At 39.9% G+C, this 25,327-nt stretch overlaps 1 protein-coding gene across 2 annotated transcripts in view; it reads left to right on the forward strand.

The window, feature by feature from the left end:
* The window catches only part of MRAP2 (melanocortin 2 receptor accessory protein 2), a 39,676-nt gene extending 14,578 nt beyond the window's left edge, over nt 1-25,098 (forward strand). The window contains exons 2-4 of one of the 2 annotated variants that reach the window (XM_016158109.2): nt 2,309-2,442; nt 12,502-12,601; nt 23,476-25,096. In XM_016158109.2, coding sequence (XP_016013595.2) covers nt 2,316-2,442; nt 12,502-12,601; nt 23,476-23,866 — 618 coding nt within the window. In that variant the 5' untranslated portion in view covers nt 2,309-2,315 and the 3' untranslated portion in view covers nt 23,867-25,096. Of the gene's footprint in view, nt 1-2,308; nt 2,443-12,501; nt 12,736-23,475 lie in introns of those variants that run through there. The other variant, XM_036219872.1, reaches the window with a different exon arrangement.
* The last annotated feature ends 229 nt before the right edge of the window (nt 25,099-25,327 follow it).

Consider the following 25,327-nt stretch of genomic DNA (forward strand, 5'->3'; position numbering starts at 1 on the left):
CTATCTCTGTCACAAATACTCAGCTCTGTTGTAATGTTAGAGAAACAATCCAAAGTATAAAAACAAATGAGAATGGCTGTGTACCAATAAAACTATTTATAGACACTGATACTTGAATGTTATAAATTATTCTTTTGATATTTTCAACCATTAAAAAGTGTTAAAAATCATTCTTTGCTTTCAGTCTGTACAAAAACAGGTGGTGGGCCGGATTTGCCAATCTCCTGATGTGGACGATGGAATATGCCAGGGAGAAGGAATGGGATAGGATGGGGTGGTAGAAAGGACACTTCTGCCAGAGGGCACAGCATGTGTGCAAGTAGCAGAGAGCATGAAGTATAAGAATAAATGCGATCAATGCAAGTAGTTTAATACACTGTATAGCAAGAGGAGACAGCGGAGCCTGGGTCATAAGCTTGTAGGATATTTTAAGGATTTTAGTATTAATGGGAAGGCATTAAAAGTATTAAAGAATGACGAGGTCAGATTATCCTTTTCAAAGATCATTGGCTGATGTATGGAGAAAGGATCTCAATGGGGTAGTAAGAGTAGAAGCAGAAAAAAAAGAGTTTTGAGATGTGGGCCAGGCTGGTGCTGATGGTGGCTACTGGCGACTATAGCCAGACCGTTTCCTGACATTTTCCGGCAACCAGGATGATCACTTTTGCAGATGAGGAAAATGTGGCTGCAAGAGATGAATGTCTTGCCTGGCTACATAGCAAATGAGGATAGAGCAAAGATGAAGACCCTGGTGGCATTCTTAACATCCTCAAATGAAAATTATGTTTATCCTAATTTGCCATTTATCTCTGAATCCAACAACTAAAGAGCTACTCCCCTCTCTCTCATAAAATGCTCATATATGAGGATAGTGCTCCTTGGATTTGAAGTGTTAATTTTCATTTCCTGAGGAAATTAATTTTGTTGTTCAGGGAAATAACCCCTTGTTCAAATAATAGAAAGGCCAAAGACGATACTGTAATAATGGTTTTATGCTATTTTTGTGCTGGCATTAAAACGGTTGCTGAATACTTAACACGCAGTGTTTCTTAAAATTTGTGTAGCCCACTTTCTCAAATGAGAATTGGTACCTTCTCTTCTACCTTTGGAGGAATGATCTATCTGCCTGGATACTCAGAGTCAAGCTCCAATTCTGACACTGGCATGCATCTCTGGACCAAAGCACTCCATCTTTTGAACAATATGATGATGAAGGGTTGGAGTCTGTTTCTATGGGGTCCAGGACAGAGGATGGGGAAGAGAGGAGGAGGGGAAGTCGTGACTCATGCCTTGGGGCAGAGGGGTGATGCTGATTTTGCCTGAGCCCCAGAGGCAGTGGTGGGTATACTGACCCTTGGTTGGGATAGGAGAAGGAGAACTGCAGAAAGATTTTGGTTTGTGGGACCCAGTGATGGTAACTGCTCAGTGACTCTTCTGGTGTTTCATTCAGCTGTTCTCTAATATTGCTGTAATTTGTCACTTTATATTCCTTTCCCATTATAAAGGAAGGTCTGTGGGGTCCGGGTCTGTGTCTCAAGCATCTCCCCCTATCCCACAATATGCAGCGTATTGCACATAGTAGGTCCTCGGTATTGAATATTGACTCTGTTGACTTATCGCCTTAGGCATCCATGCTGCACAATGCAACCTCTTCTCTCATGAGAATTTGCTAATCTAATATCATCATAAGAAAGACACTTGAGACCTCCTGAAAATAGGACAAATTTTAGGAGTAAGCAGTGGGTGAGAACTGGACTTCCACTGAGGATCTTCTCCCATTATACAACTTTTGTTGTCCACTTCTTTTCTTCACCCCATTTCATTAGATTAGTTACATGCCTTTATTGTTGCATATGTCAATAGATATAGACTGAGCTAATTCTGATACCAAGTTTATTTATTCCCCATAGGCCCTTTACATACTCATGCAGGTATTAGGGGTGAGGCTGAAGTTGAAAGCTCACAGATTTTGCTGCACTCTCTCCCTCCTTCTCTTCCTTTATTCAACAGTTATTAAATATTGATTACATGTCAGGCACTGGGTTAAGTTCTGAGGGACAGCAGCAAAGGAAGATGTGGTGTCTGGTTTCAAATACATTTCAGTCTAGTGGAGAAATAAAAGGAAATAGTGGACACTTGGCACGAGGTGTGGTTAGCCAGTGAGGGCCTCTCCCTGACTTAGTAGATATAGGACCTTTCTGAGGCCATTGCCTGCTGAAATCCTGAATATGGTCACGAGCAATTAGAGTGTCTGTGCAGTTGTGGACGAGTTAACAAGTTCTGCACTTGCCTTTCTCCATTTGTGCAGGGCGGAGATGTCTGCCGAGAGATTAATTTCTAACAGAACATTTCATCAGTCTGCACCTAATTCCGATTACACCTGGGAATATGAGTATTATGAGATTGGACCAGTTTCCTTTGAAGGACTGAAGGCTCATAAATGTAAGTCTTATACAATTCTTCATTGTAAGCATAATATGTATTTGTCTTAACCTGTGAAATCTCCAGGAATTACTTTTCCTGAACGTTCTTTTTTACAGAACTCTGTCCATTACCTTCCCTCCCCCACAAACCCCAGAAAACGCCCACTCCAAATATAGGCCGATTGTTCAGGGATGGTTTTACATGAGGGCCTTGGTGATTCTGGGTGACAAAGGGTTTGAAAGCTTCCCTTAGTGGGGGAACATAAATCAACATCATCTTCAAATTGAGATATTTTGTTTAAGCACTGACAATTCCAGCTCTCCCAAACTGTGTGAACATTTGGACTATCAAAAATGTGACAGAAGTACAATCTGGAACTATTAACTGAAGAACCTTCCTTTGTAGCATACACTCAGCAGCATCCTTTCAGCTCCATTGGTCTTCTGGAACTGTGGAGAGCGGTCTGTCTGTGTGTGTTCATAATGATTGACAAGAAGAGCCTATGATTATTCCTAACTGTGCGGCAGAGGCATGAATTGTGTTTCATGTTATTGGAATGATTAACGATCTGGCACAGAGCAAGGAAATATAATTCTATGAAAGGTCAGTGTTCAACTCCAGTCGTAACTGAATGGTGACTGGCCAGCATGAAGCGTCTTTGTTTTTAAGTAGAATTGACATAATAAGCAGGGACTGCTGGCCGCTCCCAGGTCCTGTCATGGCTATCCCATAAATATTTCAGAGAGGTTTGGTTGTTTCAAAGTGAATATCCTCAGCACTACCAAGATTTTAGGTTTGTTACTCGTTCAGGTTAAGGGGACGCATTAGGAAATATAGGAGAGATTAGAACTGGAGATGCAGATGCGACAAAGGAAATGCTTTTGCTCTTTTCGTATCCCCTGGCCACTGCCACTCTGACTCTTTGGGGGTTTCACAGTCCATCGCATCCGCTTGCTGCCTCCTTGCGAGGAGGACTTTCATTTTTTTCTTTCAGGTTTATCGAGGTATAATTGACAAAGCTGGAATATATTTAAAGTATACAAAGTGAGGATCTGATGTATGTGTACGTTGCGAAAGGATTAATTAACGTTTTGATCACCTCAGGTATTTCTGTTCATTTACTTATTTATTGGTGAGAACATTTAAGTTCTACTCTCTTGCAAATTTCAGTTATACAGTATAGTATTGTACTATACTCACCATGTTATACGCTAGGTCCTCAGACTTTATGCATTTTTATAACTGAAAGTTTGTATCCTTTTACCAACATCTCCCTATTTCCCCCACCCCTCAGTCCCTGGTAACCAATTTTCTAGTCTGTTACTACAAGTTCGACTATTTATTTATTTATTTTTTTAGGTTTCACATGTAAGTGATATCATACTATATTTGTCTTTTTCTGTCTGGCTTATTTCCTTGGCATAATGCCCAACACAAGTTCATCCATGTTGTCATAAAGAACATAATTTCTTTCTTCTGAATATTTCATATTGTATGTGTATCACGTTTTCTTGATCCATTCACCCATTGATGGACACTTCAGGTTGTTTTCCTACTTTGGCTATTGTGAATAATGCTGCAGTGAACACGGAAGTATGAATATCCTCTTCAAGATAGTGGTTTCCTTTGGATATAGGCCCAGAAGTAGAATTCTGATCACACGGTAGTTCTGTTTTTAATTTCTTGAGGAAACTCCATACTGGTTTTCCCAGTGCCTATACCAGTTTACATTCCTACCAACACCAGCAGTGGATGAGGGGTCCCTTTTCTCTATATCCTCACCAACATTTGTTATTGCTTGTGTCTTTGATAATAGATATTCTAATAGATATGAAGTGATGATCTTATTGTGGTTTTCATTTGTATTTCCCTCATAATTAGTGGTGTTGAGCACCTTTCCATGTGCCTGTTGGCCATTTGGATGCCTTTGGGAAAATGTCTATTCAGGTCCTTTGCCCATTTTTTAATTATATATTTTTTCCTATTGAATTGTATGAGTTCTTTGTATATTTTGGATATTAACCCCTTATCAGATATGGGGTTGCCAATATTTTCTCTCATTACATAGGTCGCCTTTCATTTTGTTGACGGTTTGCTTTGTCGTACAGAAGTCTTTTAGTTTGATGTAGTCCCATTTGTTTGTTTTTGCTTTTGTTGCCTTTGCTTTTGGTGTCAAATCCAAAAAAATAACCTTTAAGACTTATGTCAATTAGCTTACCTCCTATGTATAGACCATTGTTTTGAATTCTATTGGATAATTTATTTTTATTTCATTAAGATCTGTTTCTGGAGATTTATCTTGTTCCTTTATTTGAAACACATTCCTCCTTTTCTTTGTTTCCCTTGACTCTCTGTGTTGGTTTCTGTGCATTAGATTAAACAGCCACTTCTCCTAGTCTTGATGGAGCGGGCTTGCGTAGGAGATGGACCTTGACACTCAGCCAAGCCTGAGCTCCTTGTTGTCTCTCATATTTTTATGATTGTCCAAGCAACCATCTTTGTTCTTAGTGGCTCTTAGTAGTTGATGATATGTCAAGACTTCCATGTCCCAAAGAGAGGATCATGATCATCACCTAGATACAGTCTTATTAGAAGCCAGACCCTCAGAGAGCAGCTGAAAAGTATGTAGTTAAATCTCTTCCAAGGAGAAACTGGGAGATGGGCTTTTTGTCTGCTCCTTCTGTGCTGGGCCCAGTGTGTAGCCATGGAGGGATGTTCCTGTGCTTGTTAAGAACTGCTTCTTTGTTTATTATAGTCCTGTGGGACTCATGAATACAAGCCTCATCGCATATCAGAGGCAGGAGCTGGGAGGCCTGTCCCTTGGGTAGCCGCTGCAAAAGCTAGGCCACCAGACCTGTGTACAATCTCCTTTCAGGGAGATATTGGTGACTTGGTTTTATTATTGGAGTAGGGTGAAGGGAGAAGGTTGGAGAGGTGTCCATTGGCTTCACTGGTCTCTGGGAAGGATCGCCAGCCCCTAAATGCCTGCTAAATTAGATGCCTGGCCTTTGGGCAGCATCTTTTAAAGTAAGCAGATAAATCCTTTAAAGAAAGACTGGGAGAATGGTGTTTTTGCCTGTTCCCTCTGCACTGAGCCCTGAAGGGCTAGCCATGGTAAGGACTTGTAAGCCCACTAAGAACTACTTCTTCGTTAGCTATATAATCTTGGGGTTCTTGTGGATGCAAGCCCTGTTGATTTTCAGAGCTAGATGTTTTGGGGGCCCACCTCTCAAGTGGGAGTCTTAAAAAGTAGGGCTCTAGATGTACAATCCAAACCCTTTCCTCCTTAGGGAGAAGGTAGGAGTTGGGGGTTCCCTCCCAATTGTGTATTGCTTGTGCTAGGAGTGAGTTTTATGGCAAGAGTATGTCTCAGCCTTTCCCACCCACTTAGATGTGAGTATTTTTTCATTTGCTAGATATGTGGGAGTCATTCAGTTTGTGCTTGGATCTCTTTCAGAGGGAATTGTTCCATATATAGCCATGTATTTGTTATGTCCTTGGAGAAATGGAACTCAGAAGACTCCTAAATTACTATCTTGGTCAACTCCTCATTTCAGTTATTTAAGTGGTTTAGCCTTTGTCTCATTTCCCTGTTGTAGGAAAGGTCATAACAGCCCAGGCATCATGTGCAGGTCCTAAGGGCTCAGATGCCACTGTTTGCTGGTGGCTGTGTTAGAACATTTCACTGGGAAATTAGAGGGATGGAGGCAGGAATAATCCTGCTGGTTCCTACCTTCTGATCTCTACCAATGGGTCTGTAAAGGGCTTTGGAATTACTCATTTCTTCTATAGAGGACTTTCTATTTTTGTGCCTTAAAAAACCATGAACTAAGCTGCATATCCTTTACCTCTGAAGTGAATAGTAATAATTAAATGCTTTCACGTATTCCTTTATTCATGTCTGCTCATTACTTCTTTGTGGAAATAAAAAAAAAAAAAAGGCGCATGGGATCCATAGGATATGCTGTCACTGATTAGCTGATGGAAGACTGTTACTGACAGAATGTGAAATTACTCTCTTTAATTTAATTCTTTGATCTGTTCTTTTTCTGGGAAAATTTAAGTAAAGACACTGCTTGTTAAAAATTTTAGTGGAAATCAAAATGGCTGGGCAAATTGCCATATACTTCCCTTTAATATAGGCTTTTACACCTAAGTAACACATTTATTTTTTGTGTCAGTTTGCTTTTGCTCCTTTTCCTTAGTTTAAGTGGCAAAGAAGACATACATGCTATTGTAATTTTGGTTGGTACATTTCCAGAGACAATTGAAAATCTTTTTTAAAAAAAGCATTTTATTTATGTATTTATTTTAAAGCTTTTAAAATTAAGTTTATTGGGGTGACATCAGTTAGTAAAACCATATAATTTACAATAATACATCTTCTATATACTGCATTGCATGTTCACCACCCAATAACAAATTTTCTAACACCATATATTTTCCCCTTTTACCCTTATCTACCTCTTCCCTCCTACCCCCTATCCCTCTGGTAGCATAAACTGTTGTCTATGAGTTTTTGTTCGTTTGAAATCTTTTAGAAGTACGTTAGAGTCTAGAAATAATTATAACTAGAAAAAATTTCTGCAAAAGACAGGCAGAAGTGTGACACATTACAGACTTACCTTACCTACTGTACCACTAATAAAGAATGCTTTTGCGAGTTTTAACATTCACATCAGGAAGAAACCAAAAATGTCTAGTTGAGTCTTTACTGTTCTGATGTAAGAGCTCTGATTAAATAAGAGGCCCTTAGCTTGACAATATATGAGACAGAAAAGAATTAAAATTTTTTTTAAATCCCCCATACATACAGGAAAATAAAAAGGATGGTCACTATTGTGCTATGTACATTGATATAGGTTCTTTCATTTTAAAATGCTGTGTTTCTGACCTTCAAGTCGAGCCTTTTGTTTTTCTGAGCAAAATTCAAAGCCATTTGGATAATAGGTACAAAAGAATAGCAGCAATACATTTCAAGGTCAGGATAGGAATGACCATAACAGTTATCTTCATTTGCTTTACCTGTAATGGGTCATACTTGGCAACAATAGCTGCATCTTTAGTTAGACTAGGTTCTTCTGTCTGCTGAAATTAAAATTCCTACCTTCAAAGGGTCTTTCATCTGAGAAATAACCTCTGATGGCCATTTGAATGTTCCTTTTGCCCTCAGCTTTTAATCCGGTATTGAACGTTATAATGTATCAAAAGTAGACATATATGTGACATCTTTGGTACCAGTGGAATGGACTTTCATTCATTCAGCACATATCTATTGTGCCTGTATGTGCAGTACTGTTTTAAGCACTAGAGATAAAACAGTGAACATAAAAGACAAAGATACCTCCTCATGTAGGTCTTGAATTCTAGTGGGAGAGAAAGATAATAAATAAGTTAAATAATTAAACCACGCCAGATGGTGATTTAAAAAAATAAATAAAAAAGAATAAATAAAAGAGAAGATGATGTGGAGTATGGAGGTGAAAGTATAGACAGAGCGGCTGTGGAAGGCCTTAAGAAAGTGAGAGATTGACCTGTAAGGAATCTGGAGAAGAACATTCCAGAAATCGTTCCATGGCAAGAATGAACTGGAACCTTTAAGGATCAACAGCGAGTCCAGCATGGCACAAGGGAGCGAGTAAGAGGCAGAACAGCAGGAGACGAAGTCCGGGAAGGGGGAAGAGGGTACACAGGCCCTAGAAGTCGCGCTAATGACTTCGATTCTGTTCTTTTCTTTCTTTCTTTTCTTTTTTTTTTTTTTTTTGAGAAGTCATTTCAGGGTTTGGAGAAAAGGAGTGGTGTGGTATCTGGCTCAGGTTTCAATACAACCACTGTGCAGCAGGAGAAGGAAGGGAATAAGATTGGAAGCAGAGACCAGTCGGGGAGCTATCGCAGTAGTCCAGGCAGCTGGCGATAGTAGCTTAGACTATGGTGGGGGCAGTGGAGTGGTGAGAAGTATATAAGTTCTGGATACTTTTTGATCAAGTAGGATTTTTCAATGGATTGGCAAAGGGATGGAAGAGAAAGAGAAGGGCCAAGGATGATTTGAAGATTTGTGATCTTGCTAATTGTCAGGATGATTCGCCAATTAACTAAGACTATGGGAGAAGCAAGAACTTCATGAGCTCAGTTTTGGACCTGTTTAATTGAGACTTACCAGACATCCAAGAGGACATGGAGGGGAAAGGTGTGCAGTGAAATTTGAGAGTCATCAGCATATAAGTGGTATTCAAACTCAAGAGACCGGATGAATGAGTGTAGGTAGAAAACAAAAGAGGTCCAAGAATTGAGCCCTGGGACACACTAGTATTTAGAAATTGAGGGGTGTCGAGAAGACAGCAGCAAAGGAACCTGAGTGGAGTTTCCAGAAAGAGAGGAAGAAAACTGGGCAATCGTGGTTTCCTGGAAGCCAAGTGAAGAAAGGATTTCAAGGATGAGATGATGGTCTATGTCGAATGCTGCTATTAGGTCAAGTTAGGTGAGGACTAAGACTTAACTGTTGGATTTACAATGTAGAAGTTACTGGCAATGATTTTAAAAGCATTTCAGTAAAGTGGTGGGAGGGGAAGGCCGATGGACTTGGTTCAAGAAAAACAAGAGGAGAGGAATTGGAGACAGTACGTACAGACAGATCTCTCAAGAATTTTGCTATAAAGAAGAGAAGTGGGACATTTATGCAGGGCTTAGCTTGGTGAGACAGGGCGTTCTTTGAGAAGCAGAAGCAAAAGCCTAAAAGTCAATGAGTGGACATGGTTACATCGTAGCAGCACCACTCTAGCTTCTGCGTTGAGGAAAGACTGAAGGAACATCCTCTTATTTTGAGCCATCAGTGATGGTGACATTCTATGTTTTTATCATATGCCAACTTACAGATAATGCCAGATACATGCATGGATGCGTCAGCAAGAAGCTGGGTTAGCAAGCTGAGAAGCAGAGTTAGAGCTCGTGAAGGCTGGGAATAAGACGGGACATTGCAGGCATAGCAGAGACAAATCCTGGAGCATCCTCGTTGGTCCATTGCCAGGAATTCATACCACAGAACTAACCCTAACACCTTAGGAACCAGAAGTGGTGTGAGGGCATTGCTGGCTCTGGTATCCTGAACCCTGTCTTTCAAATTAAATATTAACCTCTGTTTTACACACAACCATGAGAAGGAAAGATCACAATTTATTCTTAGGAAGTGGAGAGGAAGTGGTGAAAGACGAGGTAGTTGCCATAGTCCTACCTTAGAGTAGAAAAGATGCTACATAGAGAAAAGACCATACCAGTCAAAGATGTGCAGCTATGAGCTTTCAGCTCTCATTTTGTTCCATTCATTAGAGATCAGGTTAAGAGGAAGTTATTTTATTATGACACATCTCATTTGGAATTCCCTGAGCAATGTACTCTACTCTCTTACTATAATGCTGTCAGAGTTGCTCAGTTTCTAGACAGGACAGGATGGCTGCTTGGCTCCATTAGAACCCCCTGTGGAAGGCTTGTCTTGGTTTCCTTAACCACTGGCCTCATTGGAGCTTCTCTCTATGTGAACCACTATTCTGACTTCCTTCCAAGAAAGGGTGTTTTGAGGAAGACCAGGGGCTGCATGTTCCCATTTTACCACAGTGCCCTTGCTCATGAAACTTGGCATATAAATAAAATTTCAAGGGAGTTCAGATGTTCCTGGGATGAGATTGGGAATCTCCCATACTTCTGGAAAGGAACTCAGGGTGAGAAAGTACCCTGGGGTTGGGCCACTTGGCAGAGGATGAGTAGAAGAGAATTAACGGAAATAATTTAAAGAAGTAGAATTTCATTTGAGGGGGAATGTGAATAAGCAAAGCAACACAAATGAGCGAGATTAAATGAAACATGTGATGAGAAACATAGATGCTGCATTATCAAGAAAACATTTGGAAATGTTGTTGGATCATGGGGATTCTCAAATTCTAACCACAGTCCTCCTCATCTGCACTCTGCTCCCCCACAGCTGCCTGAGGGCTGCGACCCTCACATGTCCCACATTATCGTTGCTTTGTGGCACTAGCAGGGCACGGGGAGGGAACTGGGCTGGGTTTAAGGTATCTTTTCTCCACCTCTGCCCACCCCAGGTTTAAGGAAGTGGAGGAGATGCAGGCATCATTTGCAGCATGAAAGATGTCCTTCCTAGTAAACAGATTTGAAAAATGAATCAAAACGACTAGATTAAATTTTTAATTGAGAATTTAAATATAATGCTGGTGTATTACTTTGAATTTGTTTTTGCTATGCAAGCAGTTGAAATACAGTGTGCTCTCATTTATCCATATAATAAGTGAGCAGTGCCCCCATAATTGAGATGTTGCTGTTATATATTAGTTGCACTTGTATACATGTGCTCTTGATATTTGACCTTATGGACTTTTTAGGCCTCATTTCCATTATAAGACAAAGTCTACAGTTTCTATTTTTCGGCACACTTAACTCCAGGAAAGATATATTAATTTTGCATCCAGAGTAATGAATAAATGTCGTTAAATAAAAGTTGTTAACCTCCAAGCAATAGTATATGGAGAATAAAAATATGAATATGCAGAGTAAATTTCTAATCTGATTTCTTCACTTTAGAAAAAACATTATGTATACAGAGGATGTTTTGCATTTAATCACGTTTAGTGTATAAGCTCCATTTTTTTCAATTAGTAAGCATCCTCACTGTATTTCTATGTAGATAAACTTATTAGAATAGGTCAGAAAATATAAAATGATTCAACTTTGTTGTCTCCCCTAGATTTGAGACCTTATTTTGTCTATGCTAGATTCTGTAGATAGTCCAGTCTCATTCCCATCCCAGAACATACACTTGTGTCTACTGGCCAAGGAAGGGCCATGTAGAGAAGCACATGACCATAATGTCATGGGGTTCAGAGGAAGGAGAGAGTCCTCAGGTGGGGAAATTAGTCCTTGGTGAAGGAGGTGACATAAGGAATGGGCTTGGAAGGATGGATGGACTTTTATCAGCTCCAGGTGGGGGCAGGTTTTTCCAGCCAGGTAAAGGTAAGAGCCTCTGAAAAGACTTAAGTCTTAGGAAGCTGTGGCTAAGAGTTAAGGTAAATACAGGAACACCATGTCCCTAAGTCTGATTGGAAACATAGGATTTAAAGTAGGGGTGAACTGGGAGAAAATGATAATTTTAATAATAATAGCTGGAAAATATGGGGTACCATCTTCTCAGATGCCAAACATTGTATAAAGTGCTTTATGTATGGAATCCCTTTTAATCTGGAAAAGGTCAATTTTATCTTTGTTGAAGAAATTTTCATAAAAGAGAGGTATTATCAGAGCTGTGATAAAGGAGGTTTATACAGAGATGAAATACACAGAAAGACAGAAGACTAGAGCACGCGGGATGCCATTCACATGTTAGCAAAAGGTCATGAAGACCTGAGCTATTCCCGTGTGAACAGAAGTGAAAATACAACATTGGGTTGTTTTGAATAAGAATTCACTTAAAACTTCATATTGTATCTAATTTTGCATTTGTAAGTTAAATAGAAATGCAATCTCTACTAAAAACTGTATTCGCTAACTCAAGGCACTTCAGTGAAATCTCAAAGGCCTAGATGGCCTAGGTTCCTTCACTGGGATGTGGAAACCAAGAGTCAGTAAGGCCAAAGTCTCTTAGTGTTATCTGAGACAGAAACCCAGCAGTGACAGACACTTCCCTCTCTCTCATTCCGTATATTTCATCTGTCCCCAGTCGACGAATGGGTCAGAATGGTCTCATAAAGTCATGTATGTTGTTGCGTATATAGCAGTCCTTCCAATTATACTACAATGTAGTATTTCACTGTATGAGTCGACCACATTTGTTCATCCCTTGCATACTGATTTATATTATTTCCAGGTTGTTTTTTGGGGGATGGGGGTGGAGGAGGGGATGGCTATTATGAATAAAGCTTCTACCAAAAAAAAAAAAAAAGAGAGAGAGAAAAAATTGTCTCGTAAGATTATTGATGTCTTTTCTCATTTTATGTACCAGAAAGCTCAGACCCCTTGAATGTTCAAGTTTTCAACTGCTGCGAAATACTAATCCCAATATTAACTGTCTTGCAGATTCCATTGTGATTGGATTTTGGGTTGGTCTCGCAGTCTTCGTAATTTTCATGTTTTTTGTGCTGACCTTGCTGACCAAGACAGGAGCTCCACACCAAGAGTAAGTTTGGGCCGTTCCTAAATGACTGTTAAGACCCACAGGAAACTGAAGAAACAGAAATAGTATCCAGGGCTGGGGTTACTTCCAGTTGATGGAGAGACAGACCTGTTTTTGGATTTGCTGCCTGGACTCAGGTACTTGTGGGTGGGATCTGCCTTCTCCTGGCATTGTGCTGCTTGCCTCTGGAGCTTGTTTTCAAGTGGACCCTTATTAACCTGGGTTTCTTCGTTCTTTTGCATAGTCTTAATACTGATCCAGGCATGATTTTTATATTGAAATATTTATCTGTTAAGATGTATTTCTCCTTAGTCCCCAAAGAATTTAGGTGACTCACCAGACTGAAAACAGTGAAAAAGGACAACAACAAAGCAGGATGAAAACTAGTTTTTAAAAACATTTTAAGGAGCAGAGAAATAGTTGTTACAGGATATTAGACTGAATCATTGATGATAAACACTGAATTGAACACTGAGTTTTCTTGAAACTAGGATAAAAAGGGAAACACTAAGGATTATGTGATTTCTCGTAGCAGGATAAAGAGTATTTGTCTTGGGCTTTGGATTTAAGAAGGAACTTATTACATGGGTGCTTAGAGAACATTGAGTAACATCAGAAGATGTGCATTTAGTATGGTTTGCAAAAATCTCAGAAATGTTTTAGAGAATTTTTTTTTATTCCAACTCTTTTTAAAAAAATAACATGTTGAATCCCTTTACGCTTGACCCCAGCAGGCACAGGTAGCATACTTAAATTAGGTAATTAGAAGAGCTTTTGTTGGAGAGACTATTCACAAGTTGTGGCCAGGAAGGAGGACAACCCTACAGGATAGGTAGCACCTCAGGGCTTGCAACACTGAGTAGATACCACCCCAGTCTGAAGGGGGACTGACTGGAACCCAGCAGTTCTGCAGAGTGGGCAGCTGAGGGGAGCTGTGACTTTGGGTCTCACAGGCTAGCCCATGAGACCTCTCAGAGAGATCATACTTTCCTCCCTCCTCCTCCTCATCTCCCACCATTGCTCCCATTGGCTGAACACAACACAACCAGCAGCCAGAGCTGCCATCAAAGAACGGAAAGGGTAGAAAGGGAGCTGGGGAGTAAATGGAAGAAAGTTAGCACAAATCCTAACTTTTACATCCACCATCTCACGTAATCTCTACAGCCTGCCAGCACTATTCTTATTATTGGATTTCCTTACTCAGTCTCCAGGGTCTATTGTTTAGTCTCCAGTCTGCACTTCAGCTATAGCAAATGCCTGGGTAAAGGGAACATTTCTGCCTACAACTCAGCTATTTCAAGACATCAGGTTCTGGAAAAAGATTAAACACATTTTAAATGAAAGGAAAATACCATTTTATTGAAGCATATGGAGACATATGATTGAGAATCTCTTTAACAGTCACTAAAAAGCCACTAAAAACATAAGAACTCTTCCTTTCTCTTTCAATGTCCTGCACATGACTTTGCTCCTTTTGTATTGGTCCATGGGATTTGAAAATGTGGTGTCAATTGCAACAGTAGTAAGAGAAGCCAAGAACAAACTCAGATTAGGGCGCATCTCAGGGAATAATAACACCCTATTATCTTCCTTTTCCTCTGAGAGACAGATGGATTTTTGCAGGGTTATTGAGATAGATTTAGTTGATGTAGGATGCAGGCAGTTTTACAGATGAAAACACTAGCCCAAAATAGAACATTATCTCCTGCAATGGTTAATTTTATATGTCAGCTCGGCTAGGCCATGGTACCCAGGTATTCAGTCAAATATTATTATAGATGTTTTCCAGTTATTTTTTTAAATTAGATTATTTAAATCAATATTCTTCGAGTAAAGCAGATCATCCTATATAATGTGGGTAGCCCTTATACAATCAATAGAAGGCCTTTCTAGAGACAGATTGACCTGCCTCTAGCAAAAAGGAATCTGGCAAAAATCTGACTCAAACTGCAACTCTTTCCTGGGTGTGCAGCCTGTTGGCCTACCTGCAGATTTTGGACTTGCCAATCTCCACAACCACATGGACCAATTCCTTAAAATAAATCTGTCTCCCCTTCTCTCTGTAGACAGATAGAAAGATGATACATAGCTAGATAGATGATCGATAGATAGATAGATAGATAGATAGATAGATAGATAGATAGATGATAGATGGATGATAGGTAGATAAATAGAGAGATACATATATATGTACATACATACATACATACATACATACATACATACATAGACACACACTCACTCATTCACCTATTGCTTCTGTTTTCTGGAGAATCCTGACTACTACGTTTCCTTAATATGTCTTGGTGACCTTGGTGATCTTGGTGACTTGCATTTCCATTCTTCCAATTGGCAGTTTAGGCCTACTGCAAATGGTTTCTCTTTTGACATTGGTTCTGAATAATCTCAATCAAAGAACAGGGGTCATTGTAACTCTACATGCTGTTAATGAGGTTTAGGAGAAAATCTAAACTTTTTTACTTTTAGTAAAATAATGGATTGATCAGCCCTCGGGCCACACCTTAAATACTTTTTTTTGAGTCTGGGGCAGTGTAAGACAAGGCATTCGGTTGCAGTCTATCATAATAGAAGACTGAAAGAAACATACATGTGGAAAAATTCCTAGATAGATCAATTAAAAAGGCTTTTAGATCTTAGTAAACTTGACATTTATTTGGCAGAAATTTTCTCTAAAACGAATATTATTTTCTCCAGTCAGCCAACTTTAATATGAAACAACCAATTTTAAGTTTGCCTGTGATAATTAGGCATGGAGGGAAGAATGATAAATCATTGAAAATAATGAGAGCTTTTTTTAAAAAAAAAAATTACCATATGCCAGGATCTGCTAATCACTTTCTATGTATAATCTCATTAAGTACTCATGGGAAGATGAAGTAGTAAACCTTGTAAGTATTCTCACTTTACAGATGGGAAAAATGAGGCCGAACCACTTGTCTGAGGTCTCACAGGTAAAAACAAGCTAACAAAAACAAAAAAAAACCAAAACTTTGGAGCTAGTCCTCAAACTAAAGACTCGTTGACTCTGAAATTCCTGTTATTAACTACTACATTAAATTATTTCATACAGTAATTTTTAATCTCCCCTTTCTATCGAATGAAAAATATTAGTAAGATATTAGTAAGCAATTAGATTTGTTTTCTTTTATCACATACTGGACCAAGCATGGGCTCCAGAGTCACACATTTCCAGATTTACTTACTGAAACTTTGGGCTGGATTTTTAACCTCTTTATACTTGAGATTCCTCATCTGTAAAAATAAATAGTATCTGCCCCCACGATTTGGGAAAGATTAAGTGAGCTAATGCCATGGAGCTTCTGGCATACCCTGGGCTCACAGTGGCACTCAGTGAAGATTAGTTCACGCCTTCAGTGTAAGTGGAAGTCCTGGTGAGAGCTGAAATGTCTATGCAAAGAGCAGGAGAGAGAAGAAGCTCTTCTTCCCCCTCAACAGCCAGGCCCTAAGCATTCATTCAGCAGCTACACTTGTCAAAATGTTGCCTCATTCAACCCCAGCTCTAGCTTGAGTGTGTCTCAGTAAAACAGTAAGATGAATTTGGAAAGGAGTCTCAGCGGAGGACCATGGTGAAGGGTGAAAAGGGACTGACGTGTTGGAATTCCGACTTCTTTATATATTAAGCTCTCCTGGTAGTTTGTTATCAAGGATATCCTTGGTAACTTCCTCAAGTAGGATATCAGATAGCACACTTTTGAAATGTGACTCCAGAGTTCTGGTTAAGACATCTGATCAAGTCTGCAAGCTCAAAATGAACTAGGGTTGAATCTGTGACTTAACACTATCTTTTTCCCCATGGAGGCAACTCGGGGCAGGGCTGAATGGCTCATGAAGATCTCATCACTACTGACACATGTGCATCCCTTTGACAGTAGTGAGGCCCAAGGATGGCAGAGACCATCACCCCAGCCCCCACGTCCTACGCTCATGCCTTCCACAGACATCACTAATCGATTGGTGTTATCTTCTCTGCATAGCTAATACTTTACGTCAGAATCATTTTCAAACCACCACTCCAGGCAGCCATCAGGAATAAATCACTGTTTACCTGAGAAAGAAGATATATTTGCCATCCGTGGATGGACCTTCATTTATTAGCTTTGGATTGCAGGGTTGAGATCAATTCAACTACATAGAGCCAATGACACCACAATAAAATGGGCAAGTTTGCCCCCTGAGGTTTTCATTTTGGGATCATGTTAGATTAATAATTTCAGTTCTGGGATCAATGACTACTGAGTGACTTCTGTTAAGGGAGGAAATGTACAGTAATTAGACTAGATTACGAGACAGTACCAACTCCCAAATCTCAGTATAACACAACCCAGACTCATTTCTTGCTCAAGTTACATATCTTCTAGGGGTTGGCATGAGCTTCTCCATTTGTAGATGCATTTTCCCCACTTCCCAGCTTTCTTGATTACTGTGAGGGGGAAGAAAAGCCTGGAGATCTCACTCTTGCTCCCTGTTCTTTATCCCTTCCTCTCACAGCTCATTGGTCAGAGCTAGCCGTGCACACCTGAGCCCGGCTGGGAAGGGTAATCTGTGTGTCCAGAAGAGAAGCGAACCAGATATTGGTGCTCACTAGTGAAGTACACTGCAGAGGGAGAAAGGCTGTCACAAAGCTGACATCACCTTTCTTAAAAGCTTTTAGGCCCGAGATGTAGCTTTAATGGGGATTATTTTCCTCATGGAATATTTGCTATTCTGTGACGGGGGGTCGGGGGGAGGGAACCTCTTATCTGGATTCTTCATGGATAGTGATGAATAAAGAACCATTTTCCCCTACTTTCTTAGCTAAGGAGCCATTTATTCTCTTTGCTGTCTTGTTAAAGCATTATAGCCCCATTATCATAAATCTGCCAGAGAGAGAGTTACAGGAAAGGCTTAGATCGCACTTTTATGTTGAAAATTTTGGAATTCTTAAAAAAAAATTATCAAACCCAGACATCATATATCTCATATACCCTCCTTTGTAGCCTTTCTTAAGTGCACTTTGTCCAGGTGTGTGTGTGTTGGGGGTGCGGGGCTGGAGGGAGGAAGTGTTCTTCATTAGAGGCTCATGACTTTGTAAAAATGGAATTACATTTTACCTTGAGTTGCAATTTACCTGAATATGGCATTCACTAAAAGATGGATATTAGCAACTAAAAGCTAATAGCAGGAAAGTGTTAGCATTCAAGGTGTTTGATAATGACCCAGGTCATAGGAACTAGTTGGCAGAACGCAGATGCAGTGAGTGGTTCCCGAGGAGGTCCTGTCATTTGGAGGTGTCTACCACTACCAACAGGTAGAAAATTCGACTATTTTATGAATCTGATTCCATTTATCCACTTTAGTTCAGGAGTTACTTTTAATTACCCATCACTTAAGAGGTGCTTACTGAGTGCACAGCTGCGGGCTTGCCCAGGGCTATGTCAAAGGTCATCCCAAGGAAGTGCCCCAGAGAGACTGACAAGAGAGATTGCTAAGTTCCACCGACTGCTAATGCAACCAAACGGTGCTTCTTCTACACACAGAGAAGTGTTTAGTTGGAGCCTCTAGTTGGGCTAATTACACGAGATAAAGCTCTTAGCATAGGCTATGGCTCCATAAATGTTAGTGGTTATTACTATTTTCTCAGGTTGTTAAGTATAGAAACTTTCACTCTTATTAGGTCTTTGTTTATCTTACACATCTTTAAAAGTCCACTGGAAATACCAGACACCCGCAGCTCGTCTGCCCACCACTTTTCATGAGCAGGGCAAACCTAAGGAGAGTTGTGGGCATGCTAAGACTCTGCACAGCAGCAGATCTTTCATTTTTAAAAACTAGTCACAAATCTGGAAAATCCTAGGGGGAATAACTCAGAACATTGTGGGATTTTTTTTCCTCTGCCAATAGAAGTGGGAGGAGTGTTTGTCCTCCTGATCTAATCTCTTTTTGGGTCACAGAGGAAGGTACACTTCACTAAACACTGGAGGTGGCTGTATCTCTCATGGGAATCAGGGCTTTGGACCACCCTGCAGATAAGCCATTCAGAACACTGATTGGGGGGCTTATGGCTGCAAGGCCCTTTGAGAGATGCAAAGATAAATAAAATACAGACTAGCAGATGTAGGAGAGAAAGGACTGTATACAAATAGCTCTGACAGGAGCCAGGAAGGGGAACAATCTCTAAGAGAAGGTCAGTAAAATATAGCAGCGGCACAAGAGAGAGATAGATTCCTGCCTGTTGGGAGATCAGACTCTCCATGAGGCAGTGATGTTTGAATTGGACAGTGAAGAAGGCATTTGATTTTGATAGACAAAGAGGAGTAGAATGAACAGCACAAGCAAAGGCAAAGAGAGGGACAGTCCTGACTGCCTCGGGGGACAGTCAGGTCCCATGTGGCTGGACGTTAGGAGAGGACTGGTGAAAGAGAACACAGGAAAGTCCAGCTGATATGAGGGTGGAGGGTCTGAAATATAAGGCAGAAGAGTTTGGGGAGTCAGAGTTTGTGAGCAGGAGAATTTCATGGAAGTGAATGACAGTCACTGTCAGAGAACAGGATAGCTTAAAGGCTCTCTGTTCAGGTTCAGATTATTCTGCAGGGAGAGAGAATACATGACACAGCCCGTGGTGAGAAAAAGAAAAGACTAAGAATCAGAACAGTCTGAAGAGTCTTTTTGTTCTGGCTGGTGCAGTTCAGTGATGTCGCAATCACTGGTTAAGTTCAAATTGCATTTCTTATAACAAGCTGAAAATGAGGAGTACAAATTCTTAAAACAAATAAGTGAAACAAACAATTTCAAGGTTCAAGTTTCTGTCAGAATAAACAATTGTAACTTTTTAAAGGTTAGGTTGGTACGGGAGTACTCCTGAACATGTCAGCTCGATTTCAATTTCATGATAACGGGATAAAGAATAGGTAGGACTGAGACAAAAATAAAGGCACTAAAATTCTCGGTGTTTCTAAATTGTGTAAAAATTGTCTTAGTCTGTGCAGTCTGACATAACAGAATGCCATAGACTAGGTGGCTTATAAGTAACAAATTATTTCTCACAATTTGGAGGCTGAGAAGTCCAAGGTCAGGGTGCTGGCAGGTTCAGTGTCTGTCGAGGACTTGTTTCCTGGTTCAGTGAGATGGGGATCTCACTGTGTCTTCACATGGAGGAAGGAGTGAGGGAGCTCTCTTGGTGCCTTTTTTTATAAGGGCATTAATCTCATTCATGAGAGCTCCACCATCATAACTTAATCACCTCTCCAAGGTCCTATCTTCTAATACTTTCACATGGGGTATTTAATTTCGACCTATGAATTTTGGAGGGACACATACATTCATTTCTAGCATAAAGATTCTTTATTCTTTTTTTTTTATGATACTTATAACAAGGTGTTAATTGCTAGCTCAGTCAACATATCAAAGTTTCTCATTATTTCAATGTTGCAGTTATTGAAGCTTGTGGCTTCTGGTTTCAACCATAATTTTAATCAAGGTGGAATTTATGATGTTTGGTTTTGGTAATTTCTAATTTTTACAGGTGTAACCAAACCACATTCTTCATTAGATTTATTCCTAAGTATTCTATTTTTTTATGCTATTGTAAATGGAATTTTTTTTTAGTTTTCTTACTGTTTGTTAGTACGTAGAAATACTACAGTGAATTTTATATAAGGCCAATTTATAACCATAGTGGTGGGATAAACATAAGGAAAAAATGAACCTTGTCCCCTATCTCAGTATAGATCATATACCCAGAAAGCTCCTTAGAATAGCTCTGTCCAATAGAACTTTCTGTGATGATGGAAACATTCTCTGTGCTGTCTAATCGGGTATCCACTAGTCACATGAGCTTATTGAGCACTTGAAATGTGAATACTATGACCAGAAAATTAAATTTTAAAGTTTACTTAATTTTACTTGATTTAAATTTAAATAGCCACCCGTGGCAAGTGGCTACTTACTGTATCAGACGGTATGATTCTAGAAGAAAGCATAGAGAATATCTTTGTGATTTTAGGATTAGCAATTATTTATTAGAGAGGGTATAAAGGCAATAAACATAAGAGTAAATGAATTGAACTTAACTGAAACTTAAAGCTTTTGCTCATCAGAAGACATTTTTAAGAAAACGAAAATACAAATCACAGATCAAGAGAAAATGTTTGCAGAAAATATATCTAGCAAAAGACTGTATTCAGAATATATTATCAGAAAAAATGTTTGGAATATATATATATTTCTGACAAAGGACTTGTATTCAGAATATATTACCAGACTTCTACAAATCAATAACGAAAAACAACCCAATTTAAAAAATGGGCGAAAGACTTATACAGATACTTCATAAAAAAAGATAAACCAATAACCAATAAGGACATGAAAAGATACTTTATATTATTATACGTCAGAGAAGTACACATTAAAATCACAGTGAGGTGACAGGTCTCTCCCATGAGAATGGCTGACATTGAAAAGACTGACAACACCAAATGTTGACAAGGACGTGGAACAACTCTAATTCTTATAATGCTGTGGTGAGGGTATAAAACAGCACAACCACTTTGAAAAATTCACCGTGATTTCTTATAAAGTTAAGCCCACGTGTACTAATGACCCAGTAATTCTACTCTTAGGCATGTACTCAAGAGCAATAAAAACAAATATCTACAGAGAGACTTTTCAAGAATGTTCATAGCAGTTTTACTTACAACTTCAAATGGGAAAAAATCCAAATGGCTTTTAACAGGAAAATGAATTAACAAATTGTAGTGTATTTATACGATGGAATTATACTGAGCAAGGAAAAGAACAAACTTGTTAAGTGCTACAACATAGATGAACCTCGGAAACACTGAGCAAAAGAACACAGGCACAAAAAGCTGTATACTGTATGATTCCACTTGTATGAATTTCAAGAACAGGCTACACTGATCCGAGGTGATAAAAATCAAAACGGATTGCCTGTTGGAAGTGGAAATGGACTGGAAGGTCAAGAACAGGCCAAGCCGATTAATGGAAAAAGAGATCAGAGCAGTGTAACCTAAAGAAGGTGGAAATGGAATGGAAGGATAAAGGAAATATTCAATATACCTTGATTGAGGGCAGTGGTTACATGGGTATATAAATTAATGAAAACATATTGAATTTTATACTTATGATCTATGGGTTTCTGTATGTAAATGTTACCCAGTAGTAGGATGACTAGAAACTACATTGAAGCAAGCTGTGTCCGTGATCACGGGTATTCACATACAGGTCTTTTAGTTTATCAGGCAAGGAAAGAGGAATAAAAGGTCGATCTACTGAGTATTTAATGCTTACCAGAATCTAAGACTACGAAGATGAACTTTTCTCTTGTTCTCAGGGAGGGATAATCAGACCAATTGCCCTGTCATCACACCTGGAGATCACGGGGAGTGCTGCCTTGGCTCTGTCCTAGGGAGGGATAAAGCTCTCTGTGCCTTTGTTCTTCAACAAGGGTAATTAATGGACCCAATTCTTGATCCTGAGAAAATGTGGCTTGTGTGATAGAAGGGCTGCTGCACACAGATGGGTTTTTGGGTCTGCTTTCACACTCAGCTGATGCTCCAGACAGGCAGAAAAGCTGTTACTCAGAACTTCTTAGCCCTGCCATTGGGAATGGTATGGGCCCCAGCAATCTTATTCATGCTGTTTTTCCCCAAATGCTTTAAACCCTTCTTTTTGCCAGCTAACAGTTTAGCTTATTAGGTACGGGTTGCTGACACCCTCATCTCTGTTCTCAAATATCTTTTAAACAGGAGCGAAGTGACAAGGGAAGAAAATTACCCACTAAAATGTAAGACCACTTAAATTTGCATGAGAGCAGAAGTCATTCAGAGTCTTCCTGAAGTGATTGTTCTTTAACTTCTGAACACATGACTTACTGCATGTCATACTCTTGAGTAAATAAATGATCTTCACATCACTTTTGCTCAATGGGCAATGAGATTTGTTCACCAGACTTATCACTAAAAGGAAAAAGTCAGGCTTCTGAGAGAAATTTCTTGTGTGATATCACCCAGGTAATCACAGTAGGAGATCGATCTGAAGTAAAAGCCCTCAACTAGCTGGACTGCAAAATTTCTAGGGTTACTGATCTCTGAAATGCAGGTGACACTTGATAACTTGGAGTTTCGTAAATAGGATCAGATCTTCCAGACCCGTGAATTGAATCTATGCTCCTCCCACTCCTGTCACTAACTGGTTGTGAGACCGAAGTGGGCAATCTGACTGCTCCTTACCTTAGCTCGTGCATTTGTAAATCAGGTATAGTAATGTTTGCCCTAAGTGACTGCACTGGTCAGTTTTGAAAACTGGGTGAGATAAATGGATATGACAGTACTTTGAGAAATGTGAAATCATCTCTGTGAGATTGTCATTGTTTAGACTGGCCTGATGTAGGTCACTTGCTCTAAACTTGAGCATGAGTAGTGATCCTGGAGATTCTATAAAAATATAGATTACTGGATTCTACTTCCAGAGATTCTGAAAGTCTGAAACTCAGGATTCTACCTTTTAAGAAGCACTTCAAGTAATTACAATAGAGATGATTGAAGAGTCCCTCTGAAAAATGCTGGTGTATGATGAATATCAGGAGATCCTCAGCAAATGTCTCTTTCTAGGAAGGTCCAGGGGCCCTCATGTTGAGGCTTTTTTGCCTTGGGTTTATTTGTACATGTTCAGAAATACTGTCTCTCAGTTCTGATGTTTGTCTGCATGCTCTGTATAGGGACTTGCACTCAATACTTGCTCAGTGGAAATATGCCAGCCTGCCCTACATCCTGAAAACCAGGATTCTGTAGGAGAATGGGCTGAGTATAAGCAATCTTTTATTTCACATTTCTTTACAGCAATGCAGAGTCTTCAGAGAAGAGATTCAGAATGAACAGCTTTGTGTCAGACTTTGGAAGACCACTCGAGCCGGATAAGGTGTTTTTTCGACAGGGCAATGAGGAATCCAGGTCTCTCTTTCACTGCTACATTAATGAAGTAGAACACTTGGACAAGGCCAAAATTTGTCAGCAGACCACAGCCCTTCACAATGATGTTCAGCTCCAGGAAGTCATCAGAAGCAGCGAGCAGCCAGAGGAGGAGCTGAACAGGCTCATGAAATTTGACATCCCCAACTTTGTAAACACAGACCAGAACTCCTTTGGAGATGATGATCTTCTGATTTCAGAACCACCTATTGTTCTAGAAAATAAGCCAGTTTCCCAGAGCTCACACAAAGACCTGGATTGAGAAACATGCTCTGTAAAGTATCTTCCTGAAGATGTTGGATCTGTGTGTGTCTACCAAGAAAACTCCACTCAGCAAGGGTAATTAATTGTGCGCATGTGTGTGTGTGTGACAGAAAGAGAGACAAAGAGAGACAGAGACAGAGAGAGATAACGACAGGGAGCCCCTCAGAAGAGAGCTGATTAAGCCATGTTTTATGCCTTTACACATTTGGGACTTTTTTTGGGAATAAAGTACACTGTCTCATCTTGCTGAAAAATTTGGCCACGTACTCAGAGTCAGCGTACTTTGGGGTGGCGGTTATCATATTGCATTCCACTCTGGGCCTGCCGCTACCATGCTCTACCTTTAGCAAGTTGCCTTGCACCTCTGGGATGCCACATTTCTAACTGTAAGGTGAATGGTCTGGAGTAGATAATCTGTCCCACCTCTAATATTTTGTGAACTTACGAGTTTGCATCCAGACAAGGCTGGGATATATACATAAATCATTAGAAATGAGGGCACTGCCACCTCTTACTGTAGGATCCCCCAAATGTCTGCACCTTCCACTCTTAACTGATCCCAGCTTTCATCAGGAACCTGAGGACGTCAGGAGAGTCGTCTCACACAGTCACTGTGGGCAACATTTCTGTTGGTTGTGCTGCAACAGCTTTTCTGAGAATCTCTGCCACCCGGGCTCAAACCTGGGGACAGCCCTACCCCCTGCCCTCAAGGAGTCCTCATTCATGTTACATCGCATGGCACTTTTGTCTGCAAGGAATGCAGGAAAGATTATCAGCTGAGTGAAGGGGGCGACTTTTGTGTGTCTCTGTGATGATGTATCTGCATCTGGTCACACTGCTGTGTCATTGGCTACTGAACAAGAAAAATGCATTTGTATGCTGCCTATTTACTTGGTAGATGTGTAGGTGATGGTCATCCGGCTAGTATGTGGCTTTGAGCTGAGATGATGAATGGGTGCTAAATACCCCACCAACAGATATTCAGGGTGGCCTGGTGCAACACAGAGTTAAACCTGCACACTGGTATCGGAAACAATTTGTTGGTTTCTCACTCTGTCAGTTGCATGCATGGCCAGCTGCTAATCTCTGGGTGGCATTTCATTATGAATTTGTTCACCACTTGTCTTGCTTAAGCTAAAAAATAAATATATTTGAATGCACATGGATTTTCTCTGGTTCTTTGTTTTTATACATCCAGGTTTTTTATTTATTTCTTTAAATTATTCCTTGTTTATAATGCCTCCTAACTTTTATCATCTCTAGGATCCCAGTGGTCCAAGTCATGTGCCAGATTTCATTTAGTAACTATCCCACCAAAAGAAATCCCTTTCCCATAATGTCTTTGGAGGGAAATATCATCCTTTAAGACTCTAACACTAAACAAAGCAAGGAGTGAAATATTTTTTTGTAATTAAAGCTGCTTTAACACATTTTTGTAAAAACACTTGCTGTTTTTATG

Source organism: Rousettus aegyptiacus, unplaced genomic scaffold, assembly GCF_014176215.1.
Source record: "Rousettus aegyptiacus isolate mRouAeg1 unplaced genomic scaffold, mRouAeg1.p scaffold_m13_p_1, whole genome shotgun sequence".
NCBI classification, from domain to species: Eukaryota; Metazoa; Chordata; class Mammalia; order Chiroptera; family Pteropodidae; genus Rousettus; species Rousettus aegyptiacus.